Raw genomic sequence first — 24,058 nt, 5'->3', positions numbered from 1 at the left:
TATGCTGATGTTCAGACTTCTGCAGAGAATGCCCGTCCACAGCTCTTCAAGTTCTACACATTCTTGAAGGTCCAACTCAAATGCTATCTCCTCTGTGAAAATCTGATAGTTCTAGGTATGAGAAAGCTCACCATCTTCTCCCTACTTCTAACACTTAGCTTGAGCCTCTCTTAGTCACCTGATGCTAGGGTTACCTGTGTGGTATCACATCTAGTAGGCATATGCCCAAACACAGATTGTTAACTTTTTGAGGGTAGGTTCCAACTTTTACCACTCAGTGTTCCCTATTGTACCTACCATTGTACATGAAACATAAAACTTTAACAAATGCCCTTTAAATGAACAGTTGATTTTTAGTCACTACTCAAACAAGAAAAACAGTAATACCCAAACTCATAATCCAAACCTAGAACAAACATGGCAAAATATATAGTGTTTTTTCAGATATCAGTTTATAAAAGAATCTCCTGGAAAGCCTGTTCAAAATACAAATTTCTAGGCTCTACCCCCAGACAGATTGGTTCAGCAGAAGTCAAATCGGAGCTTGAATTCTTAGCCTATGTGATGCTGAGGGAGATTTGTCGGAGGTTTATGGGCAATATTTTGATACTTAGTGACATTGAGCCTTCTTTACAAATATGAATTCCAAAGAAAATCTCTCTTTTTTTTAATCATGCATCTAAGAATTTTAAGTTTCTTGACTTTAATGCCAAAGCATCAAGTACAGCAGGACTATAAAAAGAACAACTTTAACAATACATACACAGTCTGGCACCTTATTAGCTTAGGTTGCTGGGAATATGGCATCACACCCCATTCTTTGTAATCACAATCTGCACACATTTTTCATCTACATATCCTTTTTCTGAACTGTTTAAAATTTAATTTGCTACAAATAGCCCTTTTTCAGGCTACCTTACCACATGAGGTATGCTTTAAAATAACTGAAGGGCGCAAGACTCCTACCTCGGTCCCAGAGGCTGGCTTGTAATGCTCTCTCGAGCTGTTCTTCTTCACTCAGTCCTGCTGTGTACGTGTCATAGTTCCTGGGTGCTTCTTCATAGTGATCCGGCCTGCCATGCGGATAATAATCCTGATATCCAGAGCTGCCTACAGGCACAAGGAAAAGGTTCTAGAACACAGCTATGGACTGTTGTTTTATACTTCCTGTTTTGTATAAGCAAAGACAAGCGAGTAAGGCATAACATTATTTTAGGTATAATAATTATCCTCAAAATAAGAAAAGATGCCAAATGGTGATTGTCTTGTTACTGTATCCTCAGTGCCCACCATGGGGCTGGACATGAATGAGTCCTTATGTGCTAATGAGGAAAGGAGATATTAATTCAGAGGGTAGTCAGAAGTCCTGGGGAAGAGACTGGAATGAGCTATTGACATATGGAGTGGATTCTTTCAGCTTAGAGCTATTCAATACTTGGAGAGTTTTCAGTGAAGTCCTGGCTTGAGTCAAGAGAATGGTGGAAACAATAGCTAATAAAGCCTTATTGTCTTGTTGCTCTGTACAATAAGGGGCAGACCAATGTTTCATACAGATCCCACAAAATACTTCAGACAATACCAACATTAAGATGCAGCCAATTTCTCTGTAATTGTAATTCTATGTCAGAGATTATAGTTCCCCCCAAAAAAATGGTTTCTAGATAAAACAAGAAAGAAGAGATGACTTCAAAAAAAAAATGGTTGCTAGATAAAACAAGAGAGAAGAGACAACCTGGTCATTAAATAATGCTTTAGGTACCAAACTTAGGTACACCATTAATAAAGGTCAATAACAGGGAAAAGTTCATTTTTGGAAGATATTTCCATTGATCTTTTCAGTCTGAGTTTATTCCTTACATTTTCTTTAACTGCCAACAGTTAGAGAATTTGTTTGGAGGAGATTTTTGTTCCCCACAGAAGGTTACCAATCTCATTCTGGCATAAAGAGAGAGAAGTAAAATAGTCTGTTTGATTTTTTCTCTTCTTTCCTGCCATTATTATATTCTTTGAAGTTGATGTTTCAAATATTTAAATAATGTGGTTTGGGTTGTTGTTGAAGATTCCTAACCTTTGCTATGAGTCTTTGTGACAGATCTCCATATTATCCCACAGAGTACAGCAGTACAGGCCTGAGTTGGAGCTGTAATAAGGCTACAGAAAAAAAACACAATCCAGCCAAAAGAGGAACACTGAATGGCAGAATTGCATTAATTGAGATTTCATGCTCAGAATTTTTGATAGTTGGTCCTGAGGCTATTTTAAAATTTACCGTTGTATTCTTTATGAATCTTTTCCTAATATGCAGGATTAAAAGGGAAACTGTAAATCAGCACTCTAGTAGACTTCATTTTCATATAAACAACGAATGACAAAACACACTAGTTTTTAATATAAATATTGGTCATGAAAAGTAGTTGTGTCTACTGATATTTTTAGAACAGCTTTATTGATATATAATTGACATCCATATAATTTATCAATTTAAAGTGTACAACTCAGTGGTTTTTAGTATATTTTAGAGTTGCACCATCATTACCACCATCAATTTTGGACATTTTCATCATCCCCAAAAAGAAATCTGTACTCTTTAGCTAACAATCCTCACCCTCCCATCCCTTCTCCAGCTCTAAGCAAGCACTAATCTACTTTCTATCTCTACAGAATATGCCTATTCTGGATAGCTCATATAAACAAAATCGTGTAATATGTGGCATTTTGTGTCTAGCTTATTTCACTTAGTATATTTTCCAGGTTCATCAATTTTGTTACATTTATCGGTACTTCATTCTTTTTTTACAGGCAAATAATATTCCACTGTATGGCTTATACCACATTTTGTTTATCCATGTGTCAACTGATAGACATTTGTATTATTTCTACCTTTTGACTGTTATGAATAATGCTGCTATAAACATTTGTGAGCAAGTTTTTAGGTGGACATATGGTTTCATTTCTTTTGAGTATATACCTAGAAGTGGAACTGCTGCTTCACGTGGCGATTCTGTTTAACTATTTGAGGAATCGCCAGAATGTTTTCCAAAGTAGCTGTACCATTTTCTATTCCTACAAGCAGTGTATGTGGGTTCCAATTTCTCCACATCCTCACTAACACTTGCTATTATTTGCCTTTTTATTCACAAACATCCTAGGGCATATGAAGTGGTATCTCACTGTGGTTTTGATGACTAATAATGCTGAGTGTCTTTTTATGTGCTTATTGGCCATGTGTATATCTTCTTAGAGAAATGTCTAGCCAGATCTTTTGTCCATTCTCAGTGATTGTGAAAAAACTCTTCTAACTTGATTCTATTTTACTGAACGTCCTTGAAAGTACAAGAAAAAGGAATGATTTAAATAAACATTAAATAAAACGGTTTAGGATTTTGGAGACTAATTCTGAAAAGCTTTGCCCCAGTGCAGTAAATATTAATGAGGATTTACTAAATACCTGCAATAACCCAACTTTCATATTTTCTCTCACCTGTTTCCCATGTCAAAATATTAACATTATTGATATTTAGAACAGGAGAAGGAGACGAGTACATTTTCCAAATCCTCACAATGGCTTAAAACTGAACTTGGATCTTACCATTTTAAATATGAACACTTATTCTTAAACTGGTCTCTATCCGATAGAATCAGAAAAATTTAGCCCCCATTGCTGCATTGGGGAACACCCAACCAGCCAGTTTCAGACCTTGAGAGTAAAGGAGACTGTGGTAGTGTTTTTACAAATCTTACTTTTCATTCCTTATTAAAAAAAAAAAAAAAAAAAAAGAACTTTCACATGAGGACAAATGGTAAAAACATAATTAATACATCTTCTCCACAAAGAATCAAAGAAAGTGGCAACCATTCTGCAACACTAATAGAATATTTATAGAGACGTCACTGAATAGCATGGGATGCTTCAGCAATCCCTGCTTAGAGAAACTGCCCAATTCCCTATGAATGCCAATTATTTTACTGGAATACAAAAAGTATATGGGGTAATTTCCCACATGGCTCATTATCACTTTCAAACCCATGTGGAAAGCCATTCTGTTATGTAAGATCTACGTACCATTTCTACCTATCCACCCCCAAAAATGCTCAGTTAATTCAAAAGCCAAAATAACCCAAGGTCTCTGAATATTTGCTCACCACATAGAAACTGTATATCTACCTAGAGTTTTAATTGCCAGATACACATGCGATGATTTGAGGCAACATTTTCTTGATGTAGAAAAACATTTTTATTCATGCTATTTCTTATTTTAAAATAATCTGGCAGTTCTTCAATGAAATAAAGTCAATAACTCTAAACATCTGAATATTATAAAAACAAATTTGGTACTTGTCAGACAAAATGTGGGGAAAGAAAATGGGAAAGTTTTGGTGCCTTAAATCAGGAAGACCAGTGTGGCTAAACGTTCTATATCATCAATCATAGATCATCAACAGGACCCAAAATCTCATCAGTATCTATTATAATGAGAACAGATCTCCTCCCGTAGGACCAAAAATTTTCTATGGATGTTTCACTGGCCCAATCAGATGTTTTAAAATCTTCATAATAAACATTCCTGGAAAAACCTAGCAATCAAACAATTAAGATAAATAAATTTAAATTATGTCCTGAGAGGAATACTAGTTTAATTTTTTTTTTTTAGTTATATACTTAGGCTCTGTAGTAAAAGAAAATCTGGTTATCATTATTCTATTAACTACTCCATCTGTTCCTTATACACATACCAGGATTTCATGGCAAAGGCGATCAAGAAACACCACCAAGATTAGAAAAATTGGTAACAGCTTTTTAAACATTCATGAGGTTCTTTGACCTATAAAGACTTTTCCAGCTAAGGACAGCCATATTAAGAATAAATCATTACTTGTAAGATATACATATGCTCTCATAAAAGTTCCCTAGATGACCATTAGCATAGCCACCTGGCCTTAAGTAGCTCTGCCTTTGAAGAAATCCAATCACTTCAGAGAAAGGCATATAACTATGGTAATTTTACAGAGGTTAAAAGAGGTAAAAAGGGCTTTTTATTATTTTCGCCCTTAATTCTCTGGTCTGTGTGACTGTGCTTCTTCCACATAAGAAGGAAAGAAGCTGTTCTCTTCAGTCCTCTTTTTTAAAAAATAGAAAATAAATCGAGTGCAAAAGAGAGAGAAGACAGTAAGTAGAACTGCCCTATTTTGTAAGGTTAAATTGGCAGAGTGTCAATTTCATATCCTTACACAGTAGAAAAGGCAGGAGCTAGGAATAAGATTCTATTGGAACACACCTATACCCACTTGTTTACACATTGTCTCTGGCAGCTTTCGTGCTACAAGGACAGGTTAGTTCCAGCAGAGACTATATGGCCAATAAAGCCCTTGATGCCTGAAATATTATCTGTCCGGTCTTTTAAAGAAAAGGCTGCTAGTCTCAGCTTTAAGCTATAGTGGTCCTCAATTAATATAAACAGAAACACATCTTAGTCCATTTGGGATGCTATAACAAATAGCCATAGACTGGCTGGCTTAAGCAATAGAAATTTCTCACAATCTGGAGGCTGGAAGCTTGCGATGCCAGTGTGGTCAGTTCTGGTGACGACCCTCTTCCAGGTTGCAGACTGCTGACTTCTTGTATCCTCATGTGGCAGTGAGGAAGCTAGAGAGCTCTCTGAGGTCGCTTTTATAGGGACATTAATCCCATTCATGAGGGCCCTACCCTCATGACCTAATTTTTTCCCCAAACTCCTACCCTACTAAAATCATCACATTAGGGGTTAGGGTTTCAACGTATGAATTTGGGGAGGGGCACATTCAGTTCACTGCATTAAGACATGAGCGTTCCAATGGCCATGGCTAACACCTGGCTGCTGGGCCTGATCTAAAATACTACCGTGTAGCCACCCCAGCCTGGAATGCAAAGGCTTTAGCCTAAAATAGGTCTTAAGCTTTTAACAGGAAGTCTTTTCTATCTATTTACACAGATACTTAGAAAAATACATTCTTCCTCATTAAGTCACATGGCATTTGTTAGAGGCATGCCTATTTTAGCATCTGACGGTATGCAAGGGTTCCTGAATATACACGGGATGGGCCATGGAGAACTATACACCTAAAACCAACTTCCAACACTTTCCCAGCAGTAGAGTCTCAGACTGAGACTTAAAGCACCAAGGTCTAATATGAATCTTATCACACATGAGAGACCTCATACCAATCATACCATGTTTTCATGCCTGAGTTACCTCCTTCCCTGGCCTTCCCTACCAACCCCCACAAATATGCTCCCTAGGCTACCCTCCATCTAGCTTCCAGGCATGTTAGAGGCACAGTTACACAACATGTGAATGACCCTACCACAGCAGAAACTAGTAGTATCCTAAAGTACTCTGTAGAGCTGAACACTATAATTTTAAAAATAAGTTAAAATTTATTAAATGAAATACAGTGCCTACCTGAACTATTAAAGTAGTATTGCTGTCCTGGGTAACCAACACTGGAGGAAAAACCGCCTAAACGTAAAAGAAATAAACATTTTAATGGCAGCCATAAAGCTTTAAATGCTAATTGTTCCAGTAATTAGGAAGTTCTCTGGACAAAGCCCAAGGTCATTTCAAATGATTTCTAAAGACTTATTAAAATAAACTCCCTTTTGTTTGGGGGCCAGCCCTAACTGGAAAAGAGTGTGTGTGTGTCCCTACAGGGAAAAGAATGTGTGTGTGTGTGTGTGTGTGTGTGTGTGTGTGTGTGTGTGTGTGTGTGTTTGTGTGTGTGTGTGTGTATAGGGAGTGGAAAATGAAACCCTAATTTACACTCACTGAAGTTCCTTAGTCTTTGCCTGCCAAAGTACCAAGCCTTGACTTTGATGTCTCTGTATAAGCAGAGACACTCTGGCTAAATGGAGAACCTTCCTCAAACAAGGTGTTAGGAGAGCCATCCTCCTTACCCTTCCTAGGGGACTTCACTCTTTCTTGTCCCTACAGAAGGCAGTAGGACTGTCTACTCAGTCAATTTGGCACGGCTGAATGAAATGAGAGAGGGAGGGCCAAAGGCCACACCCTCAGGGTGACCCTCCTCTTCCAGGAGGCATCAGACAGCAGCTTCCACATGCTGCGTCGTTTTCCATGGGGTTCCTGTGTCCTTCAATTCTCAGCTCGCAGAAAAAAGGCCAAGTTCGCAGGCTATTTGCAAGTTGCACTGAGTGTTCTAATTTTCCTATTTAATTTGCTATTGTATTTATTACTTTGAAAATGGAGTGGTGTAGAAATAAGTCTCCACTAACTTTTTAAGGCTTTTAAAACTAAGAGTTTAAATATTATAATTAGGGGAAAATCCTCTTTAAAAATTAAACAAAGCACTTGCTTAAATTTCATAACATGTCTGCAAAAAGCTTTACTAACCGCTTCATCATGAGACACAGAAAAAAGAAACAAGATATTAAACTCCCGAGAATCATCTCTTTTATCAGTACTAATGAGTATTAAATTGTATTGAAAATATAATAAAACTGGACATTTTCAATAAATGAAGCTCCCACTGCCTCCTCTAAGTACATACAGTGGAAACACATTAATAAGCAAACGCGGGAAAATGAGGATCTGCTTAGATGCAACACAGCCTGTAAAAATCAACCAAAAGTGAACACGGCCTGCTAATAAAGGTGCCAGTGCAGTGCCTGGAAAGCTTTCTACTATCATGAATATTATATGGTTCTCAAGAATACCAGTCATCAGCACAAACTGTGAAACAAATTATTTATGGTTCAAGAAAAGGTAAAATAGTCTCAGAAGACTTCCCATGAATAAAAGATGAAATAGTGGAACTCAGTCTATAAAACGAGTGTTTGCAAACCAGTTTTCTTACAAGTCAAAATGAGAATCGCATTGAAAATTAAGAGGTCTAAAAAATACAAGTATTTCTAAATGAAATATTTTCATTGAGTATCAATTTGAAGGGAAAAGCAAAATTAAAAAAAGCAGGAGCTAAGCTTCAAGCAATAACAGACTTGGTTTGGCCATGCGTGAATATATGGCTCATCCACCAAGGACCCGGTCATCAGTCTGAATTCTTTAAAATACTGGCCATGCACTTCAGTCCAGGCTTTGTTTTCTTTTTCAACTTTGCCTTGCACGTATATTAATTCATGGACTATTACAGAAGAATGCATTATTTTAAAGGCACTTTAGTTCTCTGCATTCTTTAGGAAATCGTGGTTTTCTGCGGGTAGCATTAAGGTTGAGGGTATAAATATATACTGATATTTGTCCCCTAAGAAAGTATCAGATTCGAAATTTGAGTTTGCAGCCTCTTTTGTGGAGCAATGTAAGGAACTGCACTGGTTGTTTTATCTTTTGGTTTAAAAAGAAAAACAGGCATATTAGGGAATTCTTGAGCTGAACCACAGGGAAACTTGGGGTTGCTTCTGTTCACGTTAAAATTAACATGAACTTCCAACCTGTTGTCATGCCAAAGGTGTTTTATTCTGTACCTGCACATGCTTCCATGATTTTCTTCAGAGGCCCTTGAGTGTACATTAGTCCAACAAGAATCCCAGCCAGATGCCCAGCGAAGGAAGTCCTAGGACGGAAGGAGACCCTTTGTGAGTGTTTGTTCTGCTGCTGATTAGAGACATTCTGTCTTCTCATTAGCCTAGTGCATGTCAAATAGTCACAGTCTGCAGGCTTTGTTCCACATCACGTCTTTTATGCTAAGCAGCATTTAACTCAGTCCAAAGAACAACATCTCCTACCTTTAAAAAAAAGTACAATGAATAACAACCACCACATGTTTAAAATGCAACACCCCTCCTTAACCAGGGGAAGTGGGTTGTCTCCTCCAGAGCAGTGGAAGCATTTGGTCAAGACAAGTCATTACATCGCTTTCCGTTTTTTTTCTGTACCTCTTATCACAAAACATAAATGAAATCAGTTTTCTCTGTTTGGCATTAAATCTGGAATTATCCAGCCATTGTGAGGGATGATGTCTATCTGTGTTATGGCAGGGAAGACTGCTGCAGTTTTCTACACCATGGATGAGTGAAGCAGAGAGCAAGTGAAACTCAGCAAAAGGAACTGAGATGCCCACCTGCATCCACCAAAGTTGTCTTCATGTGTATGTTTCAGTCACTCAGAACAAAGAAACATACATTTAAATTTCAAACTTGAAAGATGAGTTAGGGCATGAAAGTGTTTCCGTTAGGGCATGACAGTGGTTTAACTCTTCTTAAACTGGCATCTAAAACCGGCAATTACTTGTAAGATTTATTTTCAGAGGTCTACTTTGACCTAAGTGGCAACACTCTTTGTGGAGTTCCCTGGCTGAATGACCTCCCACCCAGCCTGAGTTTAAGAAATTACTGGGGATTCTCAAAAACCTCTGCATGTTACCACAAAGGGGGGGTCCTATACAACGAGTTGTTCTTTAAGCACTTGACCTCAATTTCCAGCTGCCCGCCACCCTCTAGACACCCCCGCGCACACATGCACACATCCACTGACACCTTAAACTAGGCTTTTCTGGGGTGCCACTCCCACTTCCCGTTTGTAATGCCTCTCATACCCCTCCCAGCCTTCCCATTCCTACTGCCACAACCATGCTTACTGCCATCTGGACTATTTGGAAATGCCCAGTGTTGGGCACAGAGTGAACCCCAGATGAATGTGTGTTGAATGAATAAAATAAATGAAAGAAAATCATCCAGCTGGTCTCCCTGCAAGCCAGCTCTTGCTCTCCAGTGCATCCCACACACGGCCATCAGTTATCCTCCTGAGGCAGAAGGCAAGTGGTGTCATTGCCATCCTCTGAAATCCACTGGCTCTCACAGAATACTCCGGTGTGTGTTTAAGCCCTTCCAACACTTGGCCTTGCCCATCTCTGCAAAGTCAGAGGGTGGAGACCTCATCGTCTACTACCTCCATTCCCACATGCCCCACTGTCACATCCCCCAAGCACTCTCTGACCATAGGCTAAGCCAAACAGCACCTCTGTCAAAAAATCCCACCCCAGTTGAAGAGCCGCTCTTTCCTTCTCCTGCCTCCCCTCAGAGCCGAGGCTCCTACCTTATTCTGGCACGAAGCCAGTCTGCTGGTGGCACAGCACTTACACGTCTGCCTGCCTGTCCGTTTCTCTCTGTCACACACAAACTCCCTGAGGGCAGCAATGGTGTCTCATTCATACATTATACAAAATTAGAAGCTTAAAAAAAAAAAAAGCCAAGCAAATGAACGCATTCCCACAGCCTGGAATAGTGACCTCTCATTCCAGAAGGTGGGAAACTGAAAGTTACGAAACAGCCTGATGGAGACTCCAAGAACATAGCCTTTATGTGGCTTTTACATATGTATTCCAAACACCCAGGACAGGGCCAGGCACATGAGAGGCGCACTCAAGGATATGTTGAGTAAATGGCTCAAGTGTGCCAGGACCGTTTCACCAAGACCAACAGGAGGTAAGTTAAAACCACTAGATGTTCAGCTCAGGGTGCTTGCTGAGCCACGGCAGTCACAGAGCTAAGAATCCGCCATTTGGTAACCTACACAAGACTCAGAGTCAAAACCAATACATTTCACCTACTACGGCAGCAGCCTAGGGGAGAGTCCCTGAAACACCACAAGCAAGATGGTTCTGAGTAATTTTCTTTGTCTCCAAGCTATGAAAAGACTCGTTGGCTCTCAGGAAAAGAACACGCAATGAGGAACACTTGAAAGAAACAGACAAACAGGAGCCTTGTAAAGAGAACAGCATTGATGCTTGTTCCCATTAGCTGACTAAATGACACTATTGCCCAGACAAGCCCTCACATACATGCACACGTGCTAAAAGTCATGGCACACACATGCACGCGCACACACACACAGACACGCACACACACCACATACACGATCATTCCCTCAGGAGAGCATTATTTTCATCAGATATATCTACTGAAACAGGAGTTCCCTGACCCCCTCCTTGCAGGATGTGCCACAGTGGTGTAACTTGTCTGTTTGGTGACCGTGCATGCTTAAACCCCTTACGGGAAGGGGAGCACACAGATGGGCAGGTGCAGGAGCTGGGATGAGTGCCCCTAGGCTTCAGCCCCACGGCAACGTCCAGGGGTGTGTATCTGCGACTCCTGAAGCCCAAGTGGGTGTGCGTTACAGTGCGCTCTTTTAACCTTGCGGTCCACAGGCAGCTTAAGGGTTAGACAGCTCAGTGAACCCTCTGCCTTTTCACAAAGGCAGAGGGCCAGTGTGAAAGTTTTCTGTTTCCCTGTTTCTTCTCTGGCATCCAGGAAAAATCAGGTCACACATGGACTTGAAGGATGAATGTGGGGCTTTTATTGGGTGATGGAGGTGGCTCCCAGTGGGATGGATGGGGAGGTGGAAGAAGGATGGAGTGGGAAGATGGTCTTCCCCTGGAGTTTGGCTGTCCAGTGACATATCTCCTCTCCGATCATGTCCAGGTAAACTCCCTCTTAGCATTCAGATGCTCCTTCTCTCTGTTGCGCCGTTCTGCTATTCTTCCGCTCTTCTGTTCACCTCCTTGTCTCCTTCTGGAGCCTGGGGTCTCAGGTTTATATGGGTACAGGAGAAGGGGGTGTGGTGGGCCAAAAGGCAGCTTTTGGATGCAAAAACAGGAATGCCTGTTCCCATTTAGGGCTGTGGGTTTCCAGGCTTGAGGGTGGGGCCTTTGCTGGGAACCGCCCTCTTCTACCCACTGTTTCTGCCTCCTGTCCATGTCACTACTTCATATAATAAAAATATGGGATTGAACATTTTTTTCCCATTTTCTGGCAAGAATAGTAGGAACTATGCTTTTAGCTCCCCAGCCAAGCTAAAAAATTGTATAGTCACCCCCCATTATCTGCAGACCCCCAACTGGATGGCTGAAACCACAGATAGTACTGAACCTTATATATACTATGCCTTTCTGATCTCATAATCATAACAGCTACTAAGTGACTCACGAGTGGGTAGCAGAGACAGCATGGACACATGGGGCAAAGAGATGATTCATGTCCCAGGTGAGACGGGGTGAGATTTCACCATGCTACGCAGAGCAGTGTGAAATTTACAACTTATAAATGGCTTATTTCTGGAATTTTCCATTTAATGTTTTTGGATCAAGGTTGACTGGGGCTAACTAAAAATGCAGAAGGCAAAATCACAGATAAGGGGGACCACTGTACTTATTTTATTCTATGCTCAGGCTCAGTACAATCGGCCACCTATTAATAGTTCTAAAAATGACAAAGAAAGTGGCAGTTTGAGAGATACAAAGAAGTGGCCAGGACCAGTTAAAAAAATAATAATAACTTCAATTTAGATGAAAAGAATATAATAATATTGGTATTTCTGAAACTCTGGTTTCAAATCAACCTTCATGGTGAAGCATATATGATATAAAATAACATAGAAGGAAATTTCAATTTAAAACTTCAACCTATTAAACAATTAATCTTGAATCTCATTTACAATTTAGAGTACAATACAGTGAAATGAATTTCTTATCTATCTATAAATGGTTTTCAGAAGTTTGAGTTATAATCTAATTGCCCTAATATAATTTCAAATATCTAGGGAAGGGAGGCTGGCAGTCCGGAGAACTCATTGCATCATCCTCCAACATTCAGCATTTTCCACAAAAGTTCCATCTCAAAACATTTAACTGGTCTTGTTTCATTTAAGCTCTATAAAAGTGTTCAATTTTAAAATAAAAATGAGATTATGATCTTATTCAATCAGAACTGAGAATCTCTCAACATTACACAAACAAAAAAACAGGAGAATGAATTTCACCAATGTAAAAGGAATATAAAAGTCATTTTAAGAGGTAAATTAACTTTCTCCATGCCCTTGGTAACCATTTGACAAATCACTTCCCTTCACCCTCTAAGAGATACCCACATCCTGAGCGAGAAGATAGATGGACCTGCAGACAGGGAGAAAACTGAACTGGGAAGGTGGTTCTCACCAGTCCTAGGGTTAGGGCACTTTACCCCTGAGCTGGGGGTGCTGTGGAGACAGAAAAAAGCCCTGGGCTTTGGGGGAAGATGATCCCTCTGAATGCTCTGATCAGTGGCTGGGATCTACCTTCAAACATAACAGCATCAAAACCAGACAGTATTGTTACAATCATAATTAGATGTGTTAAACAGAAGTTGTGAAGCTTGTGGTCTCTGAATAAGCCTGTGGCTTCATTCTGTTCTTAGCTCCATGTGGAAGATGCCATCCGAAGCAGCATTCAGGGACAATCCTGCGACTAGGAACAACTTCCTCTTGACCTTACTAGGTCTTAGGCTAGGACTGGGGATTTGGTTATGACCTACCACCCTCTATCCTATTCAGAGTAATTCCTTCTGGGACAGGACCACCACCAACTCTACATCCATGACCACAGCAACTACAGTAAACGGCCTGACACTAGCACTCAGTACGTAACTATCAGATGAGAGGAAGAGTGGAATTTCAATTACACATAAAATACATGTATCTAAAATGCACTGTACTAAAAAAATCACAAGTTACATTTGCATGTCTCTTTTAGAAAAATGTCTAGTCAAGTGCTTTACTCATTTTTCAATTGGGTCATTTATTGCCAATGAGCTATAGTTCTTTACATATTTTGGATATTAGTCCCCTATTAGATATATGGTTTGCAAATATAGTCTCCGTTCTGCTGGATGCCTTTTCATTTTGCTATTTCCTTTGATATGAATGGGCAACAGGTACATGAAAAGCTGCTCAACATCACTAATCATCAGGGAAATGCAAATCAAAACCACAATGAGATATCACCTCACATGTGTGAGGATGACTATTATAAAAAATCAAATGATACAACAAGTGTGGGCAAGGATGTAAAGGCAACACTGATACACTGTTGGTGGGAATGTAAATTGGTTCAGCTATTATAGAAAACAATACAGAGGTTCCTTACAAAATCTAAAAATAGAAATACCGTATGATCCAGCAATTCTACTTCTGCGTATATACCCAAAGGAACTGAAATCAGTATTTCAAAGAGATATCTGCACTCCCATATTCATTACATCATTATTCACAATAGCCAAGGTAAGAAAACAACCTAAGTGTACATCAACCGATACAGAAAATGTGGTATGTATACACACACACGCATACACACACAATGGAATTTTTATTATTCAGCCTTAAAAAATAAGGAAATCCTGCCATTTAAGACAACATGGACAAATCTAGATGGCATTTTCCTAAATGAAATAAGCCAGATACAGAAAGACAAATACTGTATGATCTCACTCATATGTAGAATCTAAAGAAGTCAAACTCATAGAAACGGTAGAACAGTGGTTGCCAGGAACTAGGGATGGGAGAAATAGGGGGATGTTGATCAAAGGCTACAAACTTTCAGTTATATGATGAATAAGTAAGAGAGCTAATATACAGCATGGTGAGTAGAGTTAATAATAATACATTACATTGTACATTTGAAATTTACTAGGAGAGTACATCTTGAGTGTTCTCACCATATACACAAAAATGCTAAATACTTGAAGTAACAGATATATTAATTAGCTTGGTCATGGTACTCACTCCACAATGTGTATGCACAACAAAACATCACATTATATACCTTAAACATATACAACATTTATTTGTCAGTGATGCCTCAATAAAGCTGGGGGGAAAATACAAGTTGCACATGGTCACCAGTTAATACTTGTTTTAGCAGGAAATCTCACTGGTATAGATAATGACTGAACACAGCCTCCCCCTGTCCACCCCACTATGTACACTTGGACAGTGTATTACACAAAATATATGTTCAATTAACAAAACAATAAATATATTATTATATCCTAAAATTGGTAACTTAAAAGGTTTATTTCTTCTGTTAGCTTAATAGTGACTCTCTTTAGAAAAATCGTAACTATAATCAAATACTGACTGTGATACTGACATACAGTCACAGGGGCCAGGCACACCACTGCTGCCTTTAGCTACACAGATCATACAATGCACACTCAGACTACAATGAGAAGAAAACTAATTTTTCCAGGGTCACAGTGATTCTGCAAGGTAACCAATAACGTCACGATTCAAATTCAGATCATGTATCTCAACTTGAGAGCAAGGTAAGTATTGATGTAATTTCACTTTAATAAGGAACAATAACTTAATCCAGTAGTTCTTAAACTAATTCAAATTCCAAGTACCTTTAAGCGTCTGATGAGAGACAACAAGCCTGTCTTCAGAAAAACTGTGTATACACAAAGTGCGTTACCTGTAATTTTAGGATGTTCATAGATACCTTGAACTCCATCCATGGACCCCTTCTTAAAAACCCTTGATTGAGGTGAATAATTCATCACAAACAAGAATTTCAGACATCAGCACCAAACCAAAGTAGTTCTGTATTTAACTGGAAAACACCTTGCTAGTACTCAAATCATGGCGGCACAGAGGAAGCCATTTATTCTGATTACTCAAGTTCATTAACTTATTGTCCAAATTCCTTGTTGTGTCATTGCTTCTGTAATGGTGCAACCTATTTCTGGGTTCAGTTTCCTCCTTGCCAAAATACAGTGTTTCATAGTTCTTTCAGTTAATATTTGAGAGTAAAAAATTATCCTAGTCTCTGTATGTCCTAAAAGGTTTTTATTTCAGCATCCTATTTTGATGACAGGTATAGGATCTACTGCTGCTGATAATAAATGTACTGTCAGTTGGAAAGTCATTCCTCTGTAGGCAATCTGTCTTTTTTTTTCAGTTTTCAAAGATTTTCTCTTTATTTTGGACATACTGTCTTTATACCACAATCATTGTGGCTAGTTGCAGATTTATTTAACCTGCTAAGATGTGCTGTGTTTTTCAACATGAGGTCTCATGTGCTTTTACAATTCTGAAAATCCTCACCCATTATTTTTTGTCCAGTGGACCTCTAGATATGCAGCACTTGTGTATTTCCTGACACAGAGGGGGTGCTCAATATATGTTTACAGAAAAAAAAATTTAATAAAATATGAACGGGTTACAATCAAATCAATGTTGCTATACGTTATTTATATGGGATAGTGATAGTAGAAAGGCAATTTTGGAGCAAAACTAAGATTAAGATATTATTGTGGATCTAAGTTATGCAAACTAAATACGAATATTATTAACACCAACAGACAGTGTTCTTTCCCATCAAGCCAGCTTAAGCTGCTCCTCATCCATTTAAGAGGCTATTGTAACGCTGAGTTAAGTGGTTATGCAAAATGTTCCTGCTCTCATGTGCCACTGTGACAGAATCAAAAACTGGATCTGTGACTGAAAGCTGTGACAAGCTATAAAGGCCCTCCTCTATTAAATGGCAAATTCTTCCCACAGTCGAAGAGGTTGTCCTCTCAAGCATAGCTCAGAAAGCAGAAAATGTAATACTCTAAGACATAATCTCACAATGTATGCAGAGCAAATGACCTCATTAAGGACGCAACTTGGAGACACAGTGTTGGACAAGGTAAAGGAACACGGTAAGGTAAGAGGCAGTCAGCTAGAAGTGGCCTATTGTACTCTCCACGATTTCTTCCTGTAAAAGCAGTTAATAGCAGGTAGGGGCTGCACTGATCAGAAGCTCTGGGGTTTGGGGATCTTAATAAATGGTCCCAGATTCGCAGTACTAGCAATGAGATGTAATACAAATTTTTCAGGTTTTTGAACACTAAGGCCACTAGGAAAGATTCTGACAGGATTGCTTCTTCTTAACAGAAACTGTTTTTAAACTTCTTGTTTTCTGTCCTTGATGCCTCCTTCAACCATGATACCAGCATGACTGAATGACCTGGTCTACATGCTCTCTACCATGCATCCCTTGCTCCCTGCACCTTTGTCCTCAGAAGTAAAACCTAGCCTATCTTCCAATATTATGTCCCCCAAAGGCAGCTATACTGACAACGCACCCTCTACAATCCATGATGATTTATTAAACATGGCACCAACTGCAGACACGGGGATAGAAGCTGACCACTGACATTTACTTGAGGTCCAGACAAACAGAATCTGGACAAAAACAAGGGTATTGCAATAGCAGAAGCCTCTTTTACAAAAGAGCTTCCAAGATAACAGACAATGTTTAGCAATTCCTTGGCTCTCAATTCCATGTCCCTACGCCTGCTAATAAGACAATTCCCTGAGCTGGTTCAAGGAGGTCGCATTCTGCCATGGCTTTGAGGTTTGTCCCCTCCAAAACTCATGTTGAAATTTAATCCTCCTTGTAGGAGTATAGGGAGGTAGGGCCTAATGGGAGGTGACTGGGTCATGAGGGCAGATCTCTCATGAATAGATTAATGTCCTCCCTTGCGGGTGAATGAGATCTCACTTTTAATAGTTCCCGCCAGAGCTGGTTTTTGTTTGTTTGTTTTGTTGTTGTGGTTGTTGTTTTGTTTTTTGAGACGGAGTTTTGCTCTTGTTGCCCAGGCTGGAGTACAATGGCGCAATCTCGGCTCATTGCAACCTCTGCCTCCTGGGTTCAAGCGATTCTCCTGCCTCAGCCTCCCAAGTAACTGAGATTGCAGGTGCATGCCAACACACCCAGCTAATTTTTGTTTGTTTGTTTTTTTAGTAGAGACAGGGTTTCACCATGTTGGTCAGGCTGGTCTCGAACTCCTGACCTCAGTGATCCACCCACCTCGGCCTCCCAAAGCGCTGGGATTAAAGGCATGAGCCACCGCACCCGGCCCAGAGTTGGTTCTTAAAGAAAGCATGGCACTGCCTGTCTTACTTCTTCCTCTCTTGCCATGTGGTCTTTGCACAAACTGGTTCCCCTTCACCTTCCACCATGAGTGGAAGTAGCCTGAGGCCTTCAGCAGAGGCTCAGTTTTGAACTTTCCAGCTGGTAGAACTGTGAGCTAAATAAACCTCTTCTCTTTATAAATTACCCAGATTCAGGTATTCTTTTATAGCAACACTAAATGGACTAAGACATATTCATTCATTCACTCATCAAATATTTAGTGACTATTACATTAACAAGACAAACATGGTCCTTGCCTCCTGGAGCTTAAAATCTAGAGTGGAGGAGACAGATGGACAGACAGAGAGACAGACAGACAGACAGACAGACACACACACACACACACACACACACACACACACACACACACCTCAAACTGTTAAGTGTAAGAAAGCAAGTCTACTTTACCCAGAACTGTCTGGGATGGCTTCTCAAGGAGGTGTCATTTAAGTGGCACTGCAGGATCTGGAGCTAGCATGCTCAGAAGTGGGAATGGAAGATTCAGGCAGCTACAAGCACATATATAGCAGCTTGAGGCAGGAAGAATTTGGTATTTTAAAACATTCAGATGGCCAGGCATGATGGCTCACACCTGTAAACCTAGCATTTGGGAGGCCGAGGCAGGTGGATTACCTGAGGTCAGGAGTTCGAGACCAGCCCGGTCAACATGGTGAAACCCCATCTCTACTGAAAATACAAAGATTAGCCAGGCATGGTGGCACGTGTCTGTTGTCCCAGCTACTTGGGAAGCTGAGGCAGGAGAATCGCTTGAACCCCGGGGACAGAGGTTGTAGTGAGCTGAGATTGTGCCACTATACTCCAGCCTGGGTGACAGTGGGGACTCTGCCTCAAAAAAAAAAAAAAAATTTGAGATAACTAATAGTGAGCAAGAAATATGGGCACAGGGTGCTGCATGGATTTGAAACTCATGGTACATAAGGCCTGTGTGCCATGTGCCTTATGTGCCATAGTAAAGAACTTGAGTTGTTTTCTAAGTACAATGGAAGGCCACTGGAGGATTCCAAACAGGAGCATTTTTAGGAGTGATCTATTCCACCTGCTGAGAGAACAGACCCTAGAGAAGTAAGAATGGCCAAATTAAGCAGAAGACAGGTAAGGAGGATAATGCAGTCCTGGTAAAAGATGATGGCAGCTTGGAAGAAGGTGGTGGCAGTGGACTACAGAAATATTAATACTACTACAACAGATCTTGATAGGACTGCTTCTATTCCAGGGAAGGGTAATAGATAGATCTGGGATGTATTTTGGAGGCAGAGATAAAAGGACTTGCTGATGGACTCAGTGTAGAGGGTAAGGGAAAGGAAGAAATCTAGGCTTCTGGCTTGTGCAACTAAATGGATAGTGGAAGCATTTACTGAGATGCAGAAGATTGGGAAAAGGAAAGGCTAGGGTGAGAGACAATGCAAGAACTCAGTTGTTTTCTTTGCTTTGAGAGGCCTATGAGACAACAAAATAGAGACATCTAATCAGAAGGTAACTAGGTCGCAAGTTGGAAGCTGAGAGGGAAGAATGATTCAAAATGTTGCTCCCATATTTCATGTGTTGATTCCTAGAATAATTGTATACAGTTATAATGTTACATATTTATACATATAACATATTACGCAGACACACAAATATACATAAACATACCTAAAAACAAGATTTAAAGGAAATACATAAAAAATATTAATAGATAATATGCGGGGAAGGTAACATCCCCCTTATTTTCCAAACTTCTTATAATAGTGTTTCACTAATTTCATTTATTTCTAAATGCAAAGGGAAAAGACACCAAGCAAGGCTCTCATTTTAAGAACAGTATTTCTCTCATCAATGTGGTGGATAAGCCTAAATAGTTTTGCTGTTGCTGGGGTGAGTTGTTAAGAACATCTTCCTCCATTTGGCACAGGCAAGTGTTTCTAAATAGTGCTCTGGATGAAAGTCATATTCATTAGCTTTGCAGTATTACTAAGCTTCTTTAGGATCTGTGTTGGTATTCAAATCTTCAGAACAAAATGACAGGTTGTCCTAAATTAAATAAAAGCAAAGGTAAGTGAAATCACACAAAATAACTGGACAAGAATCTCCCCCGACTCCCTTAACTGGGCACAGAGGTTAAAGAGTCAGTGAGATTCTGTGAGGTTAGTGTTCTTTTCCTCAGACACTTCATGTAACCAGACACATCCTAGAGTTCCCTACCCTGTATCTTCTATACTCCATGCTGAGTAGCTCCCACCGACCACAATCCTCTCCATCTTCTCTGCAACACCCCTTCCCACCCACACCCCAACCTCTTAGAAAAGTGGTCAGGAGCACAGCTACTGCAGGGCTGACTGCTGCTAGGCAGCAGGAGAGCTCAGAAAGGTTCACATGGCCTGCAAAGGTGTTAGCCCAGCAGTCTACCCCATGGTTGCCTAGCTCAGGCTTCGCCCTGGCTCATGTAACCGTGCCCTCATCTAGCCCATTTTCACCACTGTGACAAGCGTGTCTGTCTAACCAGCAAACCTGATCCTAGCCCAGAAGCCCTTTGGTGGCTCCCCAATGTCTCTACAATAAAATGCAAGCAAGGTTTGTTAGGCTCTTCATGGACTTCTGTCTGCCTCTCCAGCCTTCTCTCTCCCTTCTGCCAGGGCTCAGCCCTACCACACCCTGGGCTCTAGCCACTCACCAACGCTAAGCATCCACCCTTCAGGACTTTGTATGTGCCATTCCTTTTGCCCTCCATGTCCCCCAGCTCCTGATCATCCCGGGCCAGTGTGACCACACTCCCTCAGGACTTGGCAGAGGCTGCTCCTCTGGATCCTGCAGTGGCCTCTGTGCTCCTCTAGCACGCTGAAGTTTCCCTGTCCATTGATTTGTCTGACATCACCCTGCTACTTCATCCAGTGACTTTCAACCCAATCACACCCAATACCACCTTATAGCCTAAATATTTTGTAATGTTCCTTCTTGAAATAAAATTTGTGAATAACACATCTTGTACACTTTGTGTACACAGACACATATACAAACACACAATCACAAGTCAACGTAATATCCTAGCTAAAAAATAAGAATAAAAAGTAATAAAATAAAATATTATGAATTATAGGCTGGGTGCAGTGGCTCACGCCTGCAATCCAAGCACTTTGGGAGGCCGAGGCAGGCAGATCACTTGACATCAGGAGTTCGAGACCAGCCTGGCCAACATGGTGAAACCCCATCTCTACTAAAAATACAAAAAATTGCCATGTGTGGTGGTGCATGCCTGTAAATCTCAGCTACTTGGGAGGCTGAGGCAGGAGAATCACTTGAGCCCAAGAGGCAGAAGTTGCTGTGAGCTAAGATGATCTCAATGTACTCCAACCTTGGCAACACAGTGAGACTCTGTCTCAAAAAATAAAAATAAAAATAATATGAATTACAAATGCTCAGGCACACCACCAGCAGGAGACATATAAAGTAGCCCTTAGCTTGCACCTCTGTGTGGAATCCTCATAAATATGGGAATAACGAATGCAGGTAGTTGCAAATGCAGGCTTTTTGTGACTCAAGTACCACATTCAAGGTTCCGTGGGTAATGTGAGTTTACGTGAGGTTAAAAAACTCTTAATTCCAAATAAAGCAAAGTACAACTTTCCCTCACTTTACATTTACAATTTAATTTATTAATATAATTTTCCTGGAAAAGTCACTGTATGTTAAATCCATGTCCCCCCAAAAACTGCTCTTTATATGAAAAGCACACTTAGGTTTTAGGCTGAGATAACCACAAACAGGTTTTTCATTTACAAGAATGTCCTTTCGACAGTCTGGGGGTCGGTAGTGCTGTGTGTAGAGGACTATTTTTATCGTGGAGCTCTGTCCTGTAAGCTATGAGACAGCTAGTACCTTTGGCCCCTGCACCCCAAATGCCAGTAGCACCCCTGCTAATCATTAGGATTATTAAGAACAACCCTGAAAATTTCCAAAATCCCTCCTGAGGACAAAGCCACCCATCCCAGTGGAAAACCACTGGCTTAGCACACAAAATATGCTTATTAAATGTTTGCTGAATTGATGACTTTTAATCATGAGGCTTCGAAACTATTTCTTTTCAAAGTACTTCTCATGTGACTATACTATGCAAAAATTCCAAGGATTCCAAGTCAATCTATAACATATTGAACTGATACGCAAGAAAAGTTCCCACCACAACTGAAATGCACATGGGGAGTTGAATATTTGAAAGAGGCCATGATCACTTCCACATTGCACTGTGGCAGAATAAATGCGACTTGGCACATGAAAAATGCTCTGCCATCTGCTATTACTATAGACAAAAATATTTCTGGATACCACATCAATGATCATTTGCACATTACCTCCAGAAAGTAAACATAAAATGAAAGAGAAGTTGGACTGTTTATAGCCTGATTTTAACATGTGCTACTGGTATGAAGCAAATAGATATTCCCATGAGTTCAGTCTTTTGGAGGTATTTTCACAAGCAATGCCATAGCTAGAAATTCCATGGCCCTATGGTAGATGGACTCTCTAAGGCTGCATGAAAAGACTGACTTATTGATCTTTGTTAAAGGAAGTTCATCATACAGACACATGAAGAAGAAAAGATGGCAGGAAATAGTCTCAACTGGAACTGTGGAAATGCTGTCTACTGTATTTCCTTGTACACATCATAACATGAATGAATGCACTGCCCTTCCCAGGTTCTACTCTTGATCTGCTGGTTCTCAATCCTGGCTGCACTTTAGAATCCCTTAAAGAAGTTTTACAATTTACTGCTCCTTGGGCCCTACTCCCAGAAATTACGCAACGTTGCTCTGGGGTAAGGTCCTGACATTGGTTTTTTTTTTCTGTTTAGTGATTTTTTTGAAATGTTGTTTTTAATTCCCCAGGAAATTCCAACGTGTTCAGGTTGAGATTCATTGATCTTAACCCAAAATTTGAGTTCTAATGGTGAGATTTCAGTTGCCACATTGGGCCAATAAGAAAAACATTTCGAGAGTAGGCAAGACTACACCTCACAAATTACCCCATAGAAGTGGCATCTGTTTCCCTTCTTGGTAAGTTGGTCTTACTTATTCTATTCTACTGCAATGCTGCATAAGAATTCAGTATAGCTTTGAAAATGCATGCAAGGAAACATGAACTTATTTCAAAAGATTCACAAGTTCTTTGTACTTATAAAAACCTGATACCTCAAGTCAGTGTATCGCATGTACAAAAAGTCATATGCACATGGCCAAAGATGATGAAAGTAAAAAGTTAAGATAATCCCTGAATTCCTAGAGCCAACATCAAGATTAGGACAAAAACTGCATTGTAAAGTTAGCCCATAATTTCAGAAAAAGTAAATTCTGCTTGTGGTTAAATCTGGTATGAATAAAAACTCTGACTATGAAAAACAGATATGCCCCATCTACTACATGACTCAGAGACCTTAACATGCCATCAACATCACATACTGCTCTGTAGCAGCTTTACTGCTATGTCTGTAAGGCACAGTTAATGTTAAACAAAGAGCATAGAAACGCTAGCTAGAAAGTTCTAAAATCTGCCCATTTGAGCTGAATCTGCTTATGCAATACAAGCTGCTAGGCTGAACATTTGTGGACAAAAGTCACCCTAGTGAAGCCAGGTGACCCCTATGGGCTCATCTCAGTGCAGTGTCACAGTCAAAGAAACACAGCCCCACCTCCAGTGGAGGCTCAAGAGGTGCAGACAGTCCCTCATCTTCCCGGCAGCCAGAGCCCAGGCATGCGACCTGCACTGGCCAATCAGATACCCTCTGTATCTAATACAAAGTCTAGTGATGACAGTCCAGTGAAGCACTGACCAATGGCAACAAGCATCCTGCCAGTTCTTACAGGTTCTTCCAGCCCAGGTCTTCAGTATTCTCAAAAATATTAGAAGCTATCTGATATCCTTCCGATAAGTCTTTTTATGGTTCAGTTTGCCAGAGTTTATTTCTAGGGTTTCCAACTAAGAATTCTATTGGTTGGGTACAGGTAATTATACAAATGCCAGGGAGACAGTAGCTGCATTTTCTCTAGGATTGCTAGCATTAGGATGTAGGAGCTGCTGATGTCAGCTCTGTCACCATGTGAAGAGAACTCTTCTGAGAATGAAACTGGGCAGACAGACTTTCAGACGACCCCTGGTGATCCCTGATTCCTGGGTATTCACTCCTTGGATAACCCCTCTGCCAATGAGCATAGGTGGAACCTGTGACTTGTTTCTAATCAACAGAATACAAGTCACTTCTATGATTATGCTATTAATATTACATAAGACTGTAATTTCTGCCTTACTAGCAGACTCTTCTTTGCTGAAGGAAGGTACCACATTGTGA

General features: G+C 40.3%; 1 protein-coding gene across 14 annotated transcripts in view; it reads right to left on the bottom strand.

Moving 5' to 3' along the window:
* Positions 1-24,058, bottom strand: part of RHBDD1 (rhomboid domain containing 1) — a 190,811-nt gene that overhangs the window by 110,824 nt on the left and 55,929 nt on the right. For 9 of the 14 annotated variants that reach the window (XM_055380583.2, XM_031008799.3, XM_063695246.1 and 6 more), the window contains exons 4-6: positions 8,474-8,562; positions 6,441-6,497; positions 967-1,110 (exon numbers count right to left, since the gene is read on the bottom strand). In XM_055380583.2, the coding sequence (XP_055236558.1) occupies positions 967-1,110; positions 6,441-6,497; positions 8,474-8,562 (290 nt within the window). The remainder of the gene's footprint in view (positions 1-966; positions 1,111-6,440; positions 6,498-8,473; positions 8,563-24,058) is intronic. The other 5 variants (XM_055380587.2, XM_031008800.3, XM_055380586.2 and 2 more) reach the window with 1 other exon arrangement.

Source organism: Gorilla gorilla, chromosome 11 (genome assembly GCF_029281585.2).
Source record: "Gorilla gorilla gorilla isolate KB3781 chromosome 11, NHGRI_mGorGor1-v2.1_pri, whole genome shotgun sequence".
NCBI classification, from domain to species: domain Eukaryota; kingdom Metazoa; phylum Chordata; class Mammalia; order Primates; family Hominidae; genus Gorilla; species Gorilla gorilla.
This window is presented reverse-complemented; position numbering and strand designations above follow the sequence as displayed.